Source organism: Glandiceps talaboti, chromosome 14 (genome assembly GCF_964340395.1).
Source record: "Glandiceps talaboti chromosome 14, keGlaTala1.1, whole genome shotgun sequence".
Classification (NCBI taxonomy): domain Eukaryota; kingdom Metazoa; phylum Hemichordata; class Enteropneusta; family Spengelidae; genus Glandiceps; species Glandiceps talaboti.
Genome location: NC_135562.1, coordinates 18695591 through 18719625, shown reverse-complemented (window position 1 = coordinate 18719625; position 24035 = coordinate 18695591). Strand labels below are relative to the sequence as shown.

General features: G+C 34.2%; 1 protein-coding gene across 1 annotated transcript in view; it reads right to left on the bottom strand.

Moving 5' to 3' along the window:
• Positions 1 to 564: 564 nt before the first annotated feature.
• The window catches only part of LOC144445576 (potassium voltage-gated channel subfamily B member 2-like), a 78479-nt gene continuing 55008 nt past the window's right edge, over positions 565 to 24035 (bottom strand). Inside the window, exon 2 of the mRNA XM_078135184.1 lies at positions 565 to 2882. Coding sequence (XP_077991310.1) covers positions 681 to 2882 — 2202 coding nt within the window. The 3' untranslated portion in view covers positions 565 to 680. The remainder of the gene's footprint in view (positions 2883 to 24035) is intronic.

The following is a 24035-nucleotide window of genomic DNA, read 5'->3' as shown; positions in this document are numbered from 1 at the left end:
ATAGACGGTATTATTATTATACAAGTTGATTTGTGTTAATTTTATACCAAAATTCCAAGGTCGTAGTTTCCTATCAGGACAACTGTAAATTCTTCATAAAATCAAGGACTAGATTAAATAGTGTGTGTGAGTAAAATTCCAATGCATACATCACGTCATCACATAAATATTTAACACACTAAGTTATCAAAGACAACAGACATGCAGCTTCTATTCACATAAAATACATGTAGTTATTTGAAAGACAAAGCTTAAGTTGGAAGTTGTTTTAGATTCAATATTCATAGTCCTTATTTGAAATGCCCTCATACTCAAAATGGAAACCCAGATCATATCTACTTGTCTCAATATGTTGTTGTCTACATTACAAATCAAGATTTCCATTCCAATTTGCTAGCACAATGTTAGCTTTATGTTAGTTGGATAGTCCAGTGTAGAGCTAGAGCAGGCATTAACACTACCAGTTGTTAAAACATACAGGTGAAGTGTTGGCACCAGCCTTATTTTAACAAAATGCTGATCCTGTGTTAGCACTGAACAAGCCTTATGCCAGTCCAGTTGGATATTGACTCTTGATGTGTACTGTTTGCTGTTTGTTCAAAGGCTCATAGATCAGTCAAAGGAAGTATACTCCGATTTTCAGTTGGATTATATAACTACGAAAACACTTGTACCATGTGTCAACAAACAGTGTCATCTTGTGCAGCTTGTTCAGATGCTCCAGCTTCAACAGAGGGAAGATTGCTCCCATTTTGGCTTGAATCTACCTCAGACATATTATTGAGTTCTATTTCATCTCCAGATTGGTGAGGTTTCACTTCATCATCTGAAGCATCTTTGTCCTGGCTGTCTATACCGACAAATTTAACTGGTTGCGCTTGTGGTTTAGGACCTGTTTTTGGACCAATGGCTTTGAGAGGTTGCTTAGGCCCTGAATCTTGTTTACTGATGGGTTGATGTGGTTCTACTGATGATTCCTTACCTGATTTATCTTTACGTCCTTTGTCATGTTTTTTACTTGGTTTTCTTTTGGCGGGACTCTGAGTATCAGATGCACTGTCACTTGATTGTGAATCTTTTCTTTTTGATGATCGTTCCTTCTCTCCTTTCGAATTTGAAAGCTTTTTACCACTTCCAGATCCTAAAATAGTTGAAAGTTTTGGTCTTTTAAATCTACCTTTAAGAAGTGGTTTTTTAGTAGGTTTTTGAGGGCTTTTGCTATCCTCTGAATCAGTGGATGACATACTCCCTCTATCTTCTTCATCATCTTTCTCATCATCTCCCATTAATGGCTCTATTTCTGCCTCTGATCCTGCTTTATCTTTAGCATGCCGTATTTCTGGTGGTGTAGCCCGTTTCCACTTAGTGGTAAAACCATCATCTAATTGTTGTACAATAATATCATCTTCCTTTTTAGGACCATTGGGTCCATTAGTCACTGTAGCGTTATCTTCCCCTTCAGACCCAAGACCTGTTTCATTTTCTTGTTCTCCTGTCTGTGACGCTGCATGTGGAATATCATTTTCATCTGTTATTGTTATATCTGGTTTATCAACTATTGCACTTGCTTTAGGTATTTTTTTACCATCCTGTCCACTGGCATCAGCTCCAAAACTTGCATAGCTGTCTACACTTTTATGACTTTGTGTATCGTCCCCTAATAATGTTTGATGTCGCCCAGGAGGCTTGGGCGATGATTCTTTATCTGTTCCACTTAATCCTGATTGTGTTGCCAGGACTCCCATTCTACCAATTGCGAGATGTGTTTTAGGCAATTCAACTTGTTCAAGTGAATCAAGAAATACTTCAGATGCTAAACTATTTGCACTTTGCTGACCAGAATGAGACATTAATGTTGCAGGACTACAATGATCTCTGTGGCAATTTTGAGACGGCAAAGGTTCAGAAGAGCGATAATGAGCTCCACAGTCACTTGGTAGACTATGCATCCGATTAGCATCCTGATGTGGATTTTCAAGAGATACGGAGTGATTACTTCCATGTCCTAGTGATAAATTAGAAATACTGTGCCTCTGAAATTGTGGCGACTGCCCCTGTTTATCAACTAAAACATCAATCATTTCCAGACACGCGTCTCTTAGATTGAGGCTTATCAAGCTTCCTTCTTGCTTTGCTTTCTCTAATGCTTCTCTCCGTTTCATAGCCTTTTCATGGCGCTTTTGTTCACGATAATATTCCGAGAAATTATTGACAATAATAGGAATAGGCAAGGCTATGACAAGTACACCACACACGCAGCAAACAGCACCGATAAGTTTCCCTAGTAATGTCTTTGGATAAATATCACCATATCCAACTGTTGTCATGGTAATTGCTGCCCACCAGAATGCTACAGGTATACTCACAAATAGTGTATTGGGATCATCCTTTTCGGCAAAATATGCTAAACTTGAAAACAGCATTACTCCTATTGCTATGAATAGTGTTAACAATCCAAGCTCTTTGTAACTTCTCTTTAATGTGTAACCTAATGCTTGAAGTCCCGTCGAATGTCTCGCAAGTTTTAAAATCCGAAGAATTCTCATGATACGGAATATCTGTACAACACGACGCACATTTTGAAACTGCATATAACTTTCATTTGATTCTGTGAGGAAGAGAGTCACATAAAACGGTAGTATTGCTATAAGATCTATGACGTTCAGTGGTGCTTTGAAGAATTTCCACTTGTTTGGCGCTGATATAAGTCTCAGTACATACTCCAATGTAAACCACGCTATGCACACCATTTCAACTAGTGCTAATTGGTAGTTATCCCCTGGCTGTCCGTATTGATCCTGATGCTGCAGGTTTGGAAGAGTGTTCAACGAAAGTGCAATAGTTGATAGCACAATAAAGAGAATTGATAATATGGCCACAACCTGAAAAAAAGGAGACAAAAATTATCGTCAGTGAAATATCAATTTAAAGTAGAATATTGTGTCTTAGAAATAAAATTGCAGTCAAATGCAATCTCAGCTACAATAAAGGACAAAATTGGGCGGGGGTTCAGCATATGAATTTTAAAAATAGAATCCTAAATTGTAGAATCCAATATGGCTGCTGATGACTATATGAATTCTGTGGGCAAATAAAAGATTAACAATTTCCTTGAAAACAAGGCAGTCAAAACCCAAAGTTCCTTAATTATTTCAAAAAGAATCCTGTCAAACACACTTTCATCTGTCTTAAAGTTTTGAGATATTTTGATTTCAAGAGAAAATGGTCCCCCGAGGTGCATTCTACCTTGACTATATTTACAGGCCTTGATGTCCGTTTATGGGACTTGACGTAAGGTTCCTTTTTATTGGCTCCATTCTATAATTTGCTAGTTTAATTATCTTTATAGGTTTGATTTGGGTTTACGGAACTACAGGACTGTATTTAAGTTTTGTGATTTCCTTGTTGTCAGACTAAGTGCATGTCGTGTGTAAAATTACTCGGCAATGCTTAAAAAAGATAAATTGACATACATGTACTTAACCCAATGGCATAAAATAAACTAAAGCAATCTGTAATCTAATGAGAGAATACGTGGTAAGAATTAATCTCTCCTCACAAATCCTGATGTTTTTCCAAACTCGCGCACAATTTCCTTTTTATTATTGTATTGTCTGTCTTACATGTATACCCTCGGTTCATTTTCATCTTAAATAAATTGTCTACCTTCAGTGAACGATGACTACTGTAATCATATTACAAAAAAACAGGAACTTATTAAAGTGATCTCAATGTGACATGCCGCACAAATAACGGGCTATTAAAACTGACAAGCACTTTAATATTTTGCAAAACAATCAAGTTCTTATCAATATAAACACACTTTATCATCTCCTACAAATTCGAGTGTTTTATCAAATTGAAATATGGCTGAATCTCAGAAAATCCAATTAGTTGATTTTATAAAATCATTCAATTTGTTGCAGTAACATGATACCTAAATATCAAGAACATACAATGTACACATGTACGGGAGATAGATGTCAGCCTTTGAACAGCTCCCTCAGTGTTGAAACATTCATGATGAACCTTTCAAAATGACTTCTCCCAATGCTACTACCCTATTTGAGATGTAAATGAGCTGTACATGTTGTTCACTTATGAGCTGCTACAGATAAACACAGCTAAGAAATATTAGGACATTTTGAAATTCATATTAACGTTGCACCTAGGAAATAAACTCTTTAAGCTTTTGCTGATATTTTGTTCAATAAAACTCCACCCTTTTTCAGTTAAAATCAATTTTAGAAAAATCTGGAGGTCACTGTACACATTTTCGAAATAGCGATCAAAATTAAATCAAAATTTAGCCATTTTTAAATTCAAAATGGCCACAGAATGATGCGCTAACTATTTAGAGAAAAGACAAGTTACTTGAAAAGAAGACAGTGAACCCAAAAATCTTTTTCATTATTTCAAAAGGACTTGGAACAAGCTTTCATATGGCAAAGTTTGGAGAGAATTTAACAACTCTGATGTTCAGGGAATTTTGTCCCTGAGGTGCATTCTACCTTCAATACGTCTTAAGTTACAGAATGATTTCATATATTTCTATCATTGAACAAAATTTTATTTTTATGCACAATTATGGAGAGAGAATAAAGTAGAAACATTGGTTAGATCAACTAACCGTCCCCACTTTGCACTTGATCCACAATGTCACCCGCATTTTGACCCAACATTTTGACCCAATATTGGTGCCACTTTAATATTCATGACACAAAATCTGCTGTTTCAAGAAGTACACAAAAAGAATAATGTTTTAATCTGCAAATAAACATAAGTTGTAAAGTTATATTTCCCCTTTAGGCTATGATAGGATATTCTCTGGCCTTGAGGGTGAAGCTTTTGTGTGTGTACATACATGTATATAGGTGGGTGTTTGGGGGACGGAGGGGGGAGGAGGGGGGATTGGGGGCCTAGTGTGTCAAACAACCATATACATGTAGCATGAAAAATGTAGATTAACATAACATACAGTTTACTAACAAAGTATTTATTCAATTTGTCATTTATGTAATCTCAACTGACTGTTATCTGTACACATGTACCAAATCTGAACAAAATCTGATTATCAACACTAGATAAGCAAAAAAGACTGTAAGGGACTTGTGCAGATGATATGTAATATGGTAAATATAAACAAATGGAACCTTATCATTCATGGGATTTTATTGAGATTGACATGGTCATTTTTGATTCATTATAATTATAACAGAAGAAGTGGCTATTAACGTATCTTGTATTTCTTATATCTGATATTTGGCTTCAGATTATTCATGTTATCAAATAAAACAGCAAGGATAGGAAATATGAATGACTTTGAGAAATAAACAGAGAACATAAATTACATAATTATATATCCCATAAACTTGTATAAAAAAAATCATAAAATTCCCATTTTTTTATTTTGCACAAATATTGATTCTCTCGTCAGATACACAACACTGCCCTTTGTCACTTTTAACTTATTTCCCATACGTTAAAATCTGTATTTTTCTCCTTACGTTCATTTCCGTTGGGAAAGCAGGCAAGCATACAGAACTACAGCCAATAGATTACCTACATCACTTTAACCATGGAAATGGTTGCCACGGTAACTATCAATTATCTGCATCATCTTCGACCTCAATTCATACACTGTTTCATACATTACGAAAGCAGATACACTGGAGGAGATTTTTCTTTCGTATTTTTGCCATGACTGTAACCTTGGCCTTCTTCCATAAAATCACAAATTAGATGTTGATTCCATACACATAAAAAAACAGCCACTTAAAGTAAAGAAACGTGACATACACATGAAGCAGTATTTCCATTTGAATAGGGACAATTTTCAGCGTTTTTTACAGCCTAGATAAGAAATAAACATGGCCACACTTGAGGTGCATAGAAAAGAAACTTTGAATTTGGCCTTTCAGTATCTTTTCTGAATCAATTAGAAAATATTCTCCTCCAATTATAAATCTGTAAAAAAATGTTAAAATTATATATAGGTGTATATTTTAATTTATAAGAAGGTTCAAGAAAAAATGGGCAGCACAAGATATTTCTGTGTATTGATACATATTAGTCCTCCTATTTCTGGAGAGAAGAAATGGGATATGTCTGACCTTGTAGATTTTCCTTCATTTTTTTATCCAATCAGTTTATGCAGATCATCACCTTTGCCAACAAAAATTCCAAGCCAAATACATGTACATGGACAATCAAAAAATAGCATTTCCCTTGTGTACTTCCATCATTTATATTAAAAAATTTACTAGGTTAAAAATCTCGAATTAAAAGCTGTGTTCATTCATCATACATGTACAATTACATAATTGTGGTCTAGCTTAATTCTCATATTGATTACTTTGCATATACGTAATGCGTGATGGACTGGCTTGATTTCCCAATGACACGTTAGTTATACACATCTCATGCACTCGATGAATCCTCATATTCTCGTGAATTTGACTAATATTTCACATGCTATGGACACTTGAGGAACTGAATGAATGTTTATGTTTTTCATGATGTACGACGCTGGTATTTCCCACACTATTCACAGTTGGTTGACAAACTAGATGAATTGTCATGGCTTTCAAAATGCCAAGCTAGTATTTCCCAAGCTTATTCACATTTGATGGAGTTAATGAATATGTAGTTCACAATATACAGAGCTATATTCACATACTATTTCACAATTAATACACAACGTATGAATGACTGAATTCTCATTTTTTTTCCACAGTGTATAGAGATATATTATGTATTTAATGGACTTGATGAATATTTGTCATAAAGTTCAGGGCTTGTATATGGAATAATGATAATTTGTAGTCAACAATACAAACAACTCTCCAAGTCTAATTGTAACTCCCATAAGGGGTCAGTCATTTTTTACTGTTGGAGACACTCTGGAAATATCACTGTAGTGAAAAACTTTGGCTTCGATCATCAGAGCTGGGGGGGGGGGGGGGGGGATTAAATTTACGAAGCCCATATTCAACTTCAGAACAGTCTCCCACCCTCCCCCATCTTCACAAGTTAAATATGACTAATTGAATTCTCCTATTTTCACTTCCAAATTAATATTATAATAATATATATTTTGTATGTACAGTTCACTGCCCTACATGTACATGTACCTATACTGATATTAAGTGGGGTAGATGGCTTCATTGGAGTTGTTGTAGATTGTATAAATGAGAAAGACATGCAGTTTAGTGTTTTGATGTAGTGTTGCGATGTTGCAGAATAAACAACTATAATAAAGCAATATTTAGTTGGGGGCCAAATGATGAGCTGTGTTTTCTTGCGAGTTACCACATAGTAAGAAATAGCAATGAACACTAAATTTCTTTGCCATTATTTTTCCAGATTGTTCATAAATTATACTGGAGAAGATATAATCATATTATTCTCCAACATCTTTCTTCAATCAGCCAGAAAAAAATAACATTTGACCTTAGGGTTTGTCACTTCTTGGCTAGCGACTCATAGGTCCCTTACACATGCACAGCCTACATGTTTCTCACAGTTTGCATATCTAATGAGTTAAGTAAACTGTTACTGCACACACAAAATAATACATTCTGATTGGATAACTGAGATGTCATGGCCTACATGTTTCTCACACTTAAAAGCATATTGAATGAGCTAACTTAACTCTTACTGCACACAAAATAATACATTTTGATTGGGTAACGGAACTGTCATAGCCTATATACAACATGTACATGTACTTATCATACCTTGCATACCTAATGAGCTAACTTAACTCTTACTGCACACACAAATAATACATTCTGATTGGGTAACTGAACTGTCATATCCTATACACATGACTGTACTTCTCATACCTTGCATATATAATGAGCTACATAAGCTGTTACTGTACACACAAGATAGTACATTCTGATTGGATAACTGAGCTGTCAGAGACTACATGCTTCTCATACGTTGCATATATAATGAGCTAAGTAAACTTTTACTGCATACATACAAAATAATACATTCTAATTGGGTCACTCAGCTATCATAGCCTACATTTGTATAATATGCTTCTCATACTAAATATCTAATGCACAAGCTTATGTTCATCTCATTTGGCAATCTTCACTATCTGCTTTAGTCTGACACAATTCTATTTTATGTGTACTGCATAATTCAGTCTATTCTCTTCTACTATGAATTATTAACTTTCTTTTCTTTTGTCAAAACGGTACCAGGTGCAATCATCAATTTTATGGATGGTGAATTCTATGACGTACATCTTCCATTGTCCTATCCTGTGAATTCTAATCTGCAAATTTGTTATTGTAAAGGAATACTGCATTTAGTGATTACGCTCAGATTTTATATTCTTCTGGATTACTCGCGGAGGTACATGTATCACTTGTGTCGAGGTACATGTAATTATTTTATTCCAAATATTTTTCTTCATTCATGTTGAAAATACATGATTGTACTCTTGGCCAAAGGGTTTTTTGTCATATATGTCACTATTCAATCTATAACACAGTCAGTGATAAGGCCCCTTAGGTCATTCATATTTTTCTGGCTGAAGGAAAAATAATACTGGGCAAAAATATTAAACCTGTTGTCTAAATTCCTCATGTACTTTTGGTTTAAATTTACATCAAGGTATAAAGCATTAACCGCACTCTGTTGTTTCCATTAATTTTTTGAAAAATAAAAATAACTATATACACAATCTAGACTTTACAATCTCTACTACATGCATGAGCATGCCCAGATAGAATTTGGGCTGTGGGATTACTTAAATCATGATGTCAGAGTCCATGAACATTCATTTTCATTGTCATATCTTCAGATTCATTTTTCACCATCACTAAAAAAAACCTGTACTTAATAGTACTTGGGTTTGATATATTACACATTAAATGTCATATACTCTCCAATCATAATAAAATAGTTGATCATGTCATGACTTTGCTCTGATCCACGACAAGTTTTCTAATCAGTCAACTATCTAACATAACATGCAGCTGTAACGTCTGCTACGGACCATTAGTTGCACTTAAGAATTCATATCCAGGCATAAATTTCCATTTAGAATTTCAATAAGCTAGAAAACCACAGTTGCATTTTAACCACATTTGTGGAATCGGTCACTTAAAGTTTGTAATCCACTTTTATCCTTTCTAAGTATGTGTCAGCTGTAATTAGATTGGTGTGTGTATTTCTGTCTACATGTACGTACAATTGAATGTGTCTGCATGCATTGTGTATTAGTTGAACAAAACAGATGAAATCTTTAGTTCAACAACTTTGCTGAAAACTTGGGGTACCAAATTTACTGAACTGCAAGTTAATTATCTGAGTTAAATATAAACCTGGATGACTAAACAGAACTATAAATACTTATTCTAGAAAAATAAAAACAACCCAAGTGTGGCAAATATTTTATGGTTAAAAATAGCACATGACAAAATCATTTTTTAAGCAGTCAATACATACATACATACATACATACCGTACATACATACATACAATACATAGTTACATAATATATAATTGTAAATCAGATTCATTCTAGACACAATGTACATATATGTGATATATGCAATACTCAATATCAAATGGCATTTGATTTGTCATAAGATTCACCTACAAATACAACTACAATTACTCAAACTGAATATTGGTAAGAAGCTTTCTGGAAAGTTGCTACATGACTGCACAGCGACATAAAAGGTACTTACAACTCCTATAGTGTCTTAATTATCTGCCTTATCTGTTGTCATCAGTTTTATTGATCCTTGTACCTACACAATGTACACCTACAACACTGCAAATAAACTTAAATGTAGTTAACTTACAGATTATAAACAGACGATCGCACAATTTCGTATAAGCTCAACAAACAAACATCATTCCTTAGATCAATCCCCCTTCCCCCCCCCCCCCCACCACCACCACGGACATTCACAAGTGCGACATCATCAAACGTTCATATACAATGTAAACGATGATGAAAACTGTAGTGGTCACACCACTATTATCAATGTAATGTAAATACATAACTTTAAACACATTAAAATAACGAAACCAGAAACCCAGCATTATATCACACATGAGAAGTCAACTTTTATCAACTTATCAACATCTCAGTTGTAAATACAAAAGCTGTTATCATTGAAGGAATGAAAGTTTTCTATCGAAATACGGTTAGAAGTGTGAAAATGAAGTTCAGCCATCGCATTGAAGCCAGAGCTCCTCCCCCTAAACAAATGAAGTTCCTTTTGAGCTTGTGTGACATTGTGCAATTGTCCTTTAATAAACCTGAGTTTGGCTTGGTTGGGTTTTAAGTCCTCCTCCAACAAATTCCCTTGTGTGTAATATTAGTGTATGCAGTCTGTCAAGGCCAGTGTATTGGACTTAAGAAATTCACCACAAGTCTATCCATGTTTACACACAACGTACATTGTATTGTATAACAAATCACTGCTGGTAAAAAATGTATGTACATCATTTTCCTATTTGAATGAGCACTACATGTACACTGATAACAAAGTTGCATCAAATCCTGTCATTATCTGTTACCTGGGTAACAGTTAATAGCAGAATGTGACATCATTATGACCCATTCAAACAGTTCTGGTTACCTTTGCCCTGAATGGATCGCTACAATGTCACAGTATGACTGACCTTGCCAGGGTGAACAACACTCTGGATACTGAAATGTGTAGCAAAATGACTTGTATAGAAATATTTAAACACAGGGTACTCTATGGCTTTAGAACATCTTATATGTCTCATCATAAAAGGATTTGCAAGTCTTATAGATGTTAAAGCCTAAACTGTAAACTGTATTATGTCAACGTAATAGCTTTCGCTGGTTGCATCTCATATGTACATAGGGAACTAGTAATTGCCATCTGCGCTCTCATTGGCTGAGACAATCTGACAATCAACCGTAAAGAACACAGTGAATGTACAAATGTACATATTACAAGGGTCGTATACATAATTCAATCTGGTAGATCCTAGTTCTCTGTTGTCTCATACATGTACATGTATGAACAGATAGGTCATGCCATAATGCAGTGTTCAATGTACAATAGCTGACATGCAATCCAAAGTACCACTCCGAGTCAGAGGCAAAGTACACTCTACTATGTCATTATTTTACATTACAGTTAAGCATCTAATCTGGGGGGATCAGAGGGGTAACCTGCCAATTGCAAAGGTATGGGTACCCAAGACTAGATTACTTGTAGTTTTTACTGTACATGTAATTTTCAAAGTGTGGTGAACAGAAGGGTAGCCTGCTTACAAAATGTAATTGCAAGGGTCCCTGAGTTACAAAGACTAGATTATATATCGTTATGGCATCTCTTATTGTCTTAATCCGGGGTGATCGATCAGAAGGGTAGCCTTCTAATTACGAGGGTCTGGGTACCCCAAATTGGACTATTTATAGTTATGACTGTTATTTTTACTCTGGGGTGAACAGAAGGTAGCCTGTTTAATTGCAAGAGTCTCTGGGTAGCCAAGACTAGATTATATGTCGTTATGTTAACTCTTATTGTCTTAATCTGGGTGATCAGAAGGGTAGCCTTAATAATTATACGAGGGTCTGGTACCCCAAACTGGACTATTTACAGTTATAACTGCAATTCTTACTGTGGAGTTATCAGAAGAAACTATTGTAACCAAACTATTTGTGGTTAAAAGCGATGTGACAGACTGCTTATGACACCAGTGACATCACCATTGACATTGGCGTGTTTTAATCTCAGCCTAAGATTTTTTTAAATACTAAAATGTAATCAAACCACTAAAATTAGTACACATATTGTGGTTTAAGTTACTTAAGAAAAAGTTGCACGACAGTACAAAATAATGATTCTATGTATGGATGGCTAAAAATACATTTTGTTCATGTATGGCATTTCAAATCAACACACATGTACACACTGAATATCAATTGAATGATCTACATGTACTGTGACATATCACCTTGTATATTAAATATGTATGGTATATACAGTATTACACTACAAAATGATACAATACCTTGCTATTCATAAAAGTATCAATAATATGCAAATTCTCACTCTTACATATCATTTAAAGTACAATGTACAGATTCCACTTCTGTGTAATTTTGTCAGTCTAGACACGTTTACCAAAATAGAATCCACCTAGTATTTCTTGTTTCATTCATGACATACATATTACAAAATGCTATTTGCCTGTGATGAACAAAGATATGTTACTGAAGCACCACAAGAATAAAGGAAAACACACTAGATATGTAAATGAAGCACCACATGAATATAGGAAAACACACTAGATATGTAAATGAAGCACCACATGAATAAAGGAAAACATACTAGATATGTAATTAAAACACCACACGAATAAAGGAAAACACACTAGATATGTAAATGAAGCACCACATGAATATAGGACAACACACTAGATATGTAAATGAAGCACCACATGAATAAAGGAAAACACACTAGATATGTAAATGAAGCACCACATGAATAAAGGACAACACACTAGATATGTAAATGAAGCACCACATGAACATGACACTAGATATGTAAATGAAGCACCACGTGAATAAAGGACAACACACTAGATATGTAAATGAAGCACCACATGAACATGACACTAGATATGTAAATGAAGCACCACATGAATAAAGGACAACACACTAGATATGTAAATGAAACAACATTTGACTACATTTCATGTATCTTCGAGTAGTATCATCTTCTATAAAAGCCAAAATTAGACAAAATCAACATACAAGGCATTTTTCCTGGGTAATGAAAACATTCTTGAGAGACATTCTTGATAGAGCCATGGTGGCAGTTGCATATTTGTAGTACCCCTTTGATATTCAAGATTTATGAAAGAAATGCATAAAATACAAATTTAAACAAAAATTTTCCCGAGTTTCAAAACATTATCAGACATTTCAAGACAGAGTCACCTTTGTTAATAATACATGTAAAGATTTTGTACAAGAGAGTGAAATGCATTAACGATAAAGGTAAGTTGATAAAGTATATATATGTAGTTATAATTCTCATAGGACATAATAGTATTAATACAGACTATCACTATCAGACCCCTAAAGAGAACAAGAGATTATAGATATGACAGACCAATGTTATATCCTGTCTAAATACTGTCCAGGTACTGATCTTGTTTAATACTAAAAGTCATCCGCGCTAGGAGTTAAGACTTCGTGTGAGATAAAACACTGAATGAGCACATTAACACTCAGTTGGTATTCAGGAAGGTGTAAAGATACTGTTTAATGACAGCAGATGGATTGGACCAAATATAACCCGTAACAACATGCCATGAAGTGGAGATGTGACTGTAATCTATAACTAAAAGCTGCCTAACTTCTTCATCTTCACTAGCTTTGAACATTAAACTAATCAACGCCATACAAGTAATAGATGCTATGTATAGATGTTATTCTAGACAACTGGTCATAGTTTGAAAAATAAATTTTTAGTAGTCCTGCCAGAAGTTTAGAATTATATCTACAGATAGTATTTAATATTATTAGAGGCATCACATACACTAAAATACAACAACTCTACTCTAAATGTATCTTTGCATTATTTCCATTAGACAATTACAATGATATCATTTTCTTGCATAAAAATATAGTATCTTGCTAATACATGTACACTGTAATGTATTTTATTAATCCTCTTTCTACCAGTGGTGGGGTGGGGTGGGGTGGGGTGGGGGTGGGGGTGGGGGAGGGTTGTTCATTTGTACATGTAGGGAAATACAAGATTAAACAATGTTTATGTTACTCAAGATTGGTAACCTTGGTAACAAAGGGGGGAATCTGGAAACCTACATACCGTAGATTTCCAAAACTTAATTAAATGGTAATGGTGAAACTTTTGACAGTACCTTTGAAGTACAAGACAGTAATTATTTTACCTACTCACCCCCCCCCCCCCAAAAAAAAAAAAAAAAGAAGAAGATTTTTTTCTGGTCAATGTGCTCATCATTATTAAAATACTCCCTTGTCAGTTTTTTTATCATGTTTTTCCAGCCCATGCAGTCTGCAGATCCAGGGGAAACACATAATTATATTATATCATGCTTCTATGTGCCATTCTGATTGGATAATACCTGTGGTAAAATCCCATTTTACCACGGCTTGCAGTGGTAAAATGGGCCCCTAAACTAGCATATGAATAGTACTCACAAAAATGAAGCTAGTGTTCATTCTTATACCAATAAGTTAACACTTCCTCAGAGTAAAGGTATGTCAGGTATCCTGTACAATAGTTTGGGTTACAGTAGTCCAAATAATTCCACTGATGACCTTGCGATCGAAAGGAACGATCGATCAGTGGCTTCAACATCACTGGCCATGGCTGATAAGGTACAAGTTCTCCCATGCAACGAGCCGTCAGCGTCCTGCTCTCATTGAATCAAGCAGCACCAATTTAACTTTTAACCATCAGTCAAGTGCGTCAGGATTATTTCAAAACTGTACATTTTCAGGTTCAGTCAATGTTCAATTTGTTAATCAATAAATTAAAGTAGACTGTGTAACGTCGCGTCTCTGATTTACTGTCTCGAGCTTTCTCCGATTCAACTGATTCAACGCCAAGAAATCTATTTTTAGCAGTGTACAAGATTGTATTGTTCTTATGTAAATATCCAAACAAAATTGTTACTTTCTTTGACCTCTTGCCCCGTTTTCTTTGTTGCTAGTTTTCAACGCATTTTCGTTATGCATTATATGATGTAAATAAAGTAATTTATCAATGCAATGCAATGTAGTGTATGGTTTGTGTTCATGGAGTGTTTTTGTGTGGGCGACATGAACGTATCCACTCATCAAAATATGCTCGTTCCCGACGATCTATTACCAATGATCTTTTTCTGTACGTGCGAATTCGCCTTTTCAGGCATATAAATAACCACAGAATCAAATTTAGAAGAAATAGACACATATTTTGATATAAAATAATAGCAATAACCCCCGCCGAAGGCGGGTATACACTCGAATTTGGTACAATTCGCTCCATATAGCACTCGCCATTCGGCTCGTGCTATATGTCGCGAATTGTACCAAAATCTCGTGCATACCCGCCTTCGGCGGGGGTTATTGCTTAAATAACTCTCCCTACTTCAGTGAAGACAACTGCAGAGCAAATCATGAACAAACAAACGACATCTGCCCCACATACATAATTGTTCTAAAGTACTAAATTGTCATCGCACCACTTTAGACAAAATGTCCTGACCAGAAACAATTCTTTTCCCTTATTTTGGCCTGATTTTGTCTTGACTGTTTTTTTTATAAATGCTACAACCTGGAATTTCTACTAACCTTGTCTCCTCTCTGAAAGAGACCAGCTATGAAAATTAGCAAGTCTGGCTCAGTAAGACCTGATACTGGAAAGGGGCAAATTGGAAAGTAAAAGAAAGTTAGATGTTCCATACATGTACCTTAATTGGAAATACAGCCTTCCTATAATGTCTCACCCCTGTGTCCAGCAGATCTTTTATGAGCCAGGTTTGCTAATTAGTGTAGTTCTGTTTTAGAGATATCATGGATACATATATTCATTTGTTCTCCTTCAATAAACACACTACTAAAGGTCTTCCTTCTCACATACATGTGACTATATTTTGTGAAGTCAAAACACGTAGATGGCATGGAATTTTACTTCTAATCTGATGGCTCATTGGTGTTTTATGAGTATCATTTCCTGTTAAAGTGTGATGAGAAATGTATTATCGACAAAGACATTTCTCACAATGTCACTGAAATTACTTTAACTGTAACTGTATTTTTGCAATTTCTTCAAATGCATCAGCTGACCTGAAAGAAGTATAAATTCATGTGGCACTAACGGATAACAGAAATTAAATAAAAGTTGAATAAACTTTCTATATAGAGAGAGTTTAGTATCATAACTTCAAGTGTATTTGTCACTTAGTGATAAATACATTGTGTAGAAAAATCTACCTTCCAGACATAGTACAGGCAATCTATAATGCAAGTTTTCTCATATTTTCCGCATTTCTTTTACTGACAAGGGTTTTGCCACCTAAGCAAAAACACTGCTTTCCAAGCACCCTTTACAAAAACCTGACTCTCCTTCCAATATTGTTCACTTGCAAATTTCACACAATGTATTTGGTAAAACCTAGAGCTTGTTTACTACACTAACTAAAACTTCCAAATCTGTCATTTTCTCTATGGAAGTCACAGTCAGCATGGTAAACAGGCAAGGTATATGGACAGCCAATTTTTTACCATCTAATGATAGCTTCAGCCATGACAATGTATGAAGCCCCTTAAGGATTCTGAAATCTGCACACGTGTTCAAATCATTAGTTTACTGTCATGTGAAGCAAAAGAAGTTTCATCCTGATAAGTTGTTAGACAACAACCTCTGCAGGTCAATACTATTGATGAGGTAGAGCCATTTGGCATACAATTATGTACTTTTTTTATGGGAAGGAAGTCGTGTCAGTGCTTCATTTGGCCGTTTCCATTACTTCTCATCTGTGATTTAAACAAAATGCATCACGTAGAAAAGAGTGATTACTAGTGTGCCATTAATAGTATCTAAGTTTCACCTGTTCATATCTCTCACTTAATCTTTCCAACTTCTACTACCTTGAGGGAAAAAACAGAAAAATTGTTCGTTTCCGTTAACACATAACTTTAGAAAATACATGTAACATAGGTACATCATTCAGAATTTTATTTCATTTTTCCATTTATTTCTATTTATTTTTTGTTTTTGAGAAATAATAAAATTAGCTTTGGCTCTATGACAAGATACTCGTTCGTCATAATACTACTGTTGATAATTTGATAAGGTATAAAAAGAAATAATTGTAAAGTGGACAAACACAGCATTCAAACTGTGCTGTATAAATCCAACATACAGTCTTAAAAGACGCAGTTTCTCTGGAATAGGATTTTAAACAATATTAACCAAAGATATTTTGACAACAAAATTTACATGGAATTAGATGTAAATCTCACCATTTTACAAAAATATACAATTTTAACTGAAGAAAAAATGTTTAATTTCCACAGAAAATTTTGACCCTTTTGAGTTTACAAAATTTGGTGTCTGCAGCTTAAACTGTTATCGGAAACACACTTTTTTATTTGGCCTATAAAATGAATATAATATCCAAAATGTATTGCATATTTAAGTATTAATGCTTTTGTTTTTGTTTGTGTTTAATTTGGCATTTTATTAGTACATATTTTATTAATACCTTAAATGTACCATTTACATAGGATGTTCATATTTTATTCACTGCATATATTTAAATTGCATATTATATATATGTACATGTGCATTATATATACAATATACCTGATTTGTACTCTAAATTGTAATAAATAGCAGCAAATGACAGTATTTACGACCTCCAGTCTAATTAGTAATTTGTTTAATTTAAAGTAATAGCATTGTGTGTGAAACTTAAGTAAAACATCACAGTGTTAATATTTATCATGTTTACGCAAATTTAGCATGTCAAGATAGAATGTACCTTGGGAATAAAATTATCTATTCCAATTTTTCTAAACTTTGCCTATGAAAGCTAAATCCTTCTGAAGTAATGAAAGAAAATTGAGGGGTGGGTGGGGCTTCATCTTGTTTTCAAGGAAATTGACATTTTTATTTTTAAACCAACATTTGTTTTCAACTAGAACATTTATGACTTGCATGTCCAGCTAGATTTTTGCTTGATTAGCTCCATTTGACTAGATGTGAGAGAGAGAGAGAGAGAGAGAGAGAGAGAGAGAGAGAGAGAGAGAGAGAGAGAGAGAGAGAGAGAGAGAGAGAGAGAGAAGCCATGGATAGTTTGTAGACTACATGCATACTGGTATGTTAGTTATATAGTATATCAATTTAAGGAATGAAGATTCCAACTTCACCTCCTGCTGAATCTAAATTGATGTCTGTACATCTACTTTGTACACAATTGTCTTCAACAAGCACTGGATGCATAAAGTTCATATCAAGGGTATATTAACCTTAAGACCTCTTCCCCAAGAAATGTATAGTACAGCAGTACACTGATTTAATTAAAATACCCCATGTGACAGCCTGCTGGATTAAATCCAGCTGCCAGTGTAAATCTCACACCATACCTTGTATGTAGGAATGTGGTTTAATCATGTGTACATGATTTGATACATGATTATTTTATTACAAGCACATTAAACATAAGTATGATACCTACATGTATGGCATTATCTCTCTTAATCCTCTGCTACAAATGTGACGTTTAAACTTTTCAATTAGTGGGGAATTTAATTTCAGTCCACATGTACTCAACATGCAGTAGGGAAACTCTCGCACGCAAGCTTTTTAATGACACTGGCGTCATACACAATTTGACAACTTACTAAAGTCATACACAATTAAACATTTTACTTGGAGTTTAACATGATTAAACAACTTATTTTGAAATTCAGGACCACTCCTGAAATAACTTGGCAACTTTGAAACACATTTTAAATGGTTTAAATGTGTTAAATGACTCTGCAATATCAAATAGACAATACAGAAATTTATTTTAAAATCCATACTGCTCCTGATCTTTCTAACTACAACTTGTTTTAATCTGCAGTATTAACTATACAGTAAACTAAACACCATACTTCCCAAAACATCCCAAAACCATACAAAACCAAATTCAGGACTGCTACTAAAATAAATAAAATGCAATGTAACCATCATTTAAATGCAGTTTTAATGATACTGCAGTGTTACCTAGACAAAAACAAATTATTTAAAATTCAGGACAAAAACTTAAAGCCTTTTTAATTGCTTTTAAAAAAATAACACCATGTAGAGTACCTTACAGACAATTAAACAACTAATTTTAAAATTTCATTGTTGCTACTGAGATTACTTATTTGTAAGTTATAACTTTCATAAACACATTACAAAAACATTTCCAAATGCTACTATCACAGTCATATCGGTCGTTAACAGTGATGAAACGAAAATAATATACTGAGAGCCTGCTCAGAGATGATTCTACAAAATATATTTACACTGTATATGACATTATCATGTTTAATTGTAAATACTTATTGTGATATGTTTGTGAATCAGAAATTAATGCATCTCTTGAAAGCATAGTGTGTGCTTTCTATGTATAATGCAAATCAATGTACAAGATCTACACTCAAATCATTCAGAGTTTATCATATTACACAGATCATACCCTTGTCTAGCCTCTACATCCCCTGTGTATTACTGTTATGGATTATAGTTTCCAGTTCATTTGATTTCAGTATTTTAATGGAACCCTGGACAAAATATCTTGGGATCCTAAAATTATTGTACTCTGTCTCTTAGATATTGTAGATACTACTTAAAGAAAGCTCCGGTTTAACTTACAGGTGTCCAATTTAACAGACCTGTTTGCAAAATATACTCATAAATAGATATGTCTGGCAGATTTGCAGGAATGTATTCCTAAGATAGCATCTTCCAATCTTGCAACATATTCTTATATAGTTCAGGATAGGTCATACTCTGACCTCAAAGATCTGTGGGTATTGAGTCTTCTCTTCAATCACTAAGCCTGGAGTGCAGTACCGAGCATCATCTGTTCTCCTCAATCTCCATCACCTATAGTTGCCATGGACACCTGTCTGCTATCTTCTGGAGGACGAACCATTTCATTGTAGGCAAGTTTCTATAGGCACCAATCCATCAGAAATGAATGTAAATGTAGTTCAATTTACAGAAATTGACACAAAAATATCACAGTTTTGATCTTGATAACATCTACTGATCTCATTTGATTATCAATGATGGCATACATGGACTTGGGGCAGTAAGCCAGGCACAACCAATCAGATTCTATCATTGACAGGCTTTATCAAAAATTTCCTTGAACCCCAGAGCTTGAATAATATAATAGGATTGGATTACTAGTCTATAGTACTATCTTACATGTGGAGCCGCAAGGGTTGAATATAGGATAATTCTTGTCTTCAGGATCAATACTTTCATACCTGCCACACATCCCTTTTACATACTCTCAAAATTTTAAGTCTAATCCGACATTGGCCTTTAAAGGAATGGGTTTAAATATAAGGTTCTTGCATTAATTTGATCTTTTTATTCAATGGAGCCATAAGGGTTACATAGTACGCAATAATGTGTTTGTTAATATATGCACACACCAGTGCAATTAATCATTGGTACATATACAAATGTACAATGTAATGTGTAATAATAACGTAATTATGTTTATTACAAAAATTTTATTATCTCTCGTAAAAGAAATTGCGGTCCATACATTAAACGCATATTGAAATATTGATGAAGATACAATATAAAACTAAAATACACGATACGAAAAGTCATATTTGACCATGTCTTTCCACTGGGGTAAATCTTGAGCAGAGAATGTGTAAATATGGTGAGTATGAGACGAAGTTCCACCTTTGACTTAATTTACCCCTGGCGATCTCTCACCTGGGGGTTGGAGAGTCAAAAGTGGTACTGCGTCCCATACTACCCCTTGACAGAGATAGTGGTTAGGTGGGTCACAGGTAGGGTAAAGGTTGGGTAAAGGTTGGGTAAAGGTGAGTAAATTAGACTTTTCATGTAGTGATAGTGCATGTATATACATAGCATACATGTATAAACACAGATTAGATGACTTTCATGTACATAAAATTATAATTATAATCATTTAATATTACAATTAATCATTAATATCATTATAAAATATCTTGATATCATATTAAAAATATATTTACCAAAGATTTAACTTAAACTTGAACCAGTGCATTCACATACTAGTAGTATTTTCACTGCAGTACGATACCGAAAACATTATTGCGTACCTTCATGCAAATGATATGCAAATGAGGGTGGGATAGCAACAAAAAAAATGTTTGTTGTCAATTTACAATTATGTTTTCAAAGAAACGATTTGTCTTAAATTCTACTAGTAGTTAGTAAATTAATTTCTTTAATGATACATGCTGTTACAGCTCCAATTTGAGAAGTGCTTAGCTTTTAGTTTGATGAACTGGATGATCCTGACTCTTATAAAAGCATTGAACATTAAATTACACCTATTCTACAAGATTACCACTTTGACTGAGATTGAAAGGTTAAAGGTTAATCATAGGTGGGGTGGAGGGAGACATCAGGTAAATTTTTCATACCTTTGCCTTCCATACATGTATTTTTACCAGTATTCTGCATCAGCGGGGGGTGGGGGAATTTGCATACCTTTGCCTTCAAAATTTGGTTCTGGAGTTCTACATGTACATTTACTTACAAGATTTCTCGTGATTCTGACATGATCTCAGCAGAAAATCAATAAAATGGTGACAGTGTGTATGTTGTCTGTCTGACTGTCTATATCTCTGTCTGTTGGTCAATCTCGGCTTCATAATCGTATCTGAAGGTTTATATCACTGAAATGACAACATCCTGTGTATGCTTCTACAAACATTTTCTTCCATCTGGTGTAAGTTAATCGCTGATTTCAGGACAAACTGACAACAAGAACTCTTATTCCATCCGCTGTGTGTATCTCACCTTTTCCTTACCACGCTTTGCATTTCACCAGAATCCGTTTATTCAAATCTAAATTTCGATTATAATTCCTTGCACCTACAGTTCATGCCACTTATGTTTACATTGTATTTATCACGTAACCCTCCAAGTTTGTTATACTCATGTGATGATGCTTTTGACGTCATCTCACAGTGGGGAAAATTTAAAACCCAATAAGAATGTGTACTTTCTTTCTTGTCAAATATTCATGAAATTAAACGGTCACTACCGAAATGCCAGGCATAGTTGCGCAAAAGCATGAGTCCAAATCCCTACCCATCTGGTTTCTAGGCTACATGTAATGAGAACCAATGAAGAAAAAGAAACAGTACGATGTCAATATGATTAACATTTTCAATGATCATGTGAATATATTTTATGTTGACATGTGTAACTGTGACCTCTTTACCATCACACGTAGGTGTGATGGTAAAGAGGTCATAGCCAAAATCTACACACAAGTCAACTCTAGGCAAATATTACTGTTACAGTAGATTGTACATGTATACTACATGTACAGTGCAAATGTGGATGAAGGTAAATTTGAAATGATGATGCAACCTGAAACGGTAAATATAATTACAGGATAATACATCTTGTCCCCAGTCAGTACTATCCAGTCACTTCCTGTAAACAATTACCGGTTTATGGGTTATATCAATTAAGGACTTCCTCTTGTGTGAACTTTTGTCAAATTGACATAATTACAACACCAGCTACTGAATCCTACACTTTTGACAAGTCAGGTATGCAACCATACAATCATTATCTGATATACTATTTGTAATGTGTGTGTACACTTACAGAACTTCATCATATGCGACATGTAATATTACATGTAGCATATGATGAAGTTGTAATATTACAAATACATTTAAAGCACAACTTTGCTTTGTGCATATTAATAATGCCTTTTGTATATGCAAATTTACTGAGATCCTACTGTGACTTACATTTCTGAGATGTATTATTTGTAATATACATGATTGTATGTATATATTTGGTGCAATCAAAACTATTCGAAAACACAATGAATATATAAAGACCAAGTTCAGAGTTATGAGATTCTTGCTAACCAATACTACAGTAACATTGTAAGAAATATAAACTGGTCTTTAACTCTTTGATGTACTTTGATTGTATTATTAATTTTAATCATGAATATTAATTATGCAAATTTGCATACATGTTAATTAGCATCCAGGACTACTCTCAAGCCTGGCAGAAGTTGAATCCTGGTAACGGTATCATTTCATTTTGTAAATTTGATATAATTATTACAATTTCCTTCTATAAAGTACAGGTAACAAACCATGACTTCTGCACCCTGCAGTATATGATGTACAACTTTCTTTTAAGCATACAAATGTACAATGTATATGTACAGCAATGTCATTTTGTCCATATACAATGTACTGATTCTACAGTTTAAATAACATACCTCAACATTAAAGTGGTCATATGGATGAGGATTGGGTATTTATTTTGGACTTTTGATTTTTTTTTAAATCTGTCATGACTTCCTACTTGGAAAATCAATGTGAAATAACATATATGCAAGTTTGCACTTGTAACTCAATAAATTTCAAAAGATTAATAAATGTGTAAAATCTTTGCTATTTTACGTACAATTATGAAGTTTACACATTTATTTAGCTTTTTGTAATGTGTTGCAAATACAGACTTTATCAATGCTGATTCACATTGATTTTTCAAGAAGGAAGCCATGACAAAACTGTTTTATAAATTAAAAATCCAAAATGAATACCCAATCTTCATCCATATGGCCACTTTAAGACTCTCCATACTACAAAATCTTTTCTGGATCCCATTCAATTTACCTGTCCATACATATACTTGTAGTTAATTCGTATCATCTAATTCAAATTACTGTACCTGAACCAGACCAAAGCCTCCTCTTGGTGGTGGGTTTGATCTGGATCAAAGTAATTTGAATCAGGTTATGATCGCGATCAGTTAGGCCTTGTGTGGACAGGCACGTACATACTCGAGTGAAATTAGTTTGATAATAAGTAATCCAAATCGATCGGTCGGTCGACATCGAAGCTGGTATATGTGTGGTCTGGACAGATACTCTAATGTAATTTAAATTGAATCCATCTTTCAATTTCTTAGTGTAGACAGAAAGTGGATTCGATGTGGATTAAAGTGATCTGGATCAGTTTAATTCAGATTGGATATGGACATAGCTATTATGTTCAATAATGTAAACTGCATTTGCTGACCTCCTAGACTAAATATACTAGCTGAGAAATACATTACTACATGAATTTGTACATTTGTATGTGTACCATGTGTATCAATCAAAGAATTCCAATATGATGTAATGTTCTATGACACTAAACAGGAACAATGATAATGGTAAATGTTAGAAGATTCTTGCATGTGTATGATACATGTATATCATTTTGCTAACAA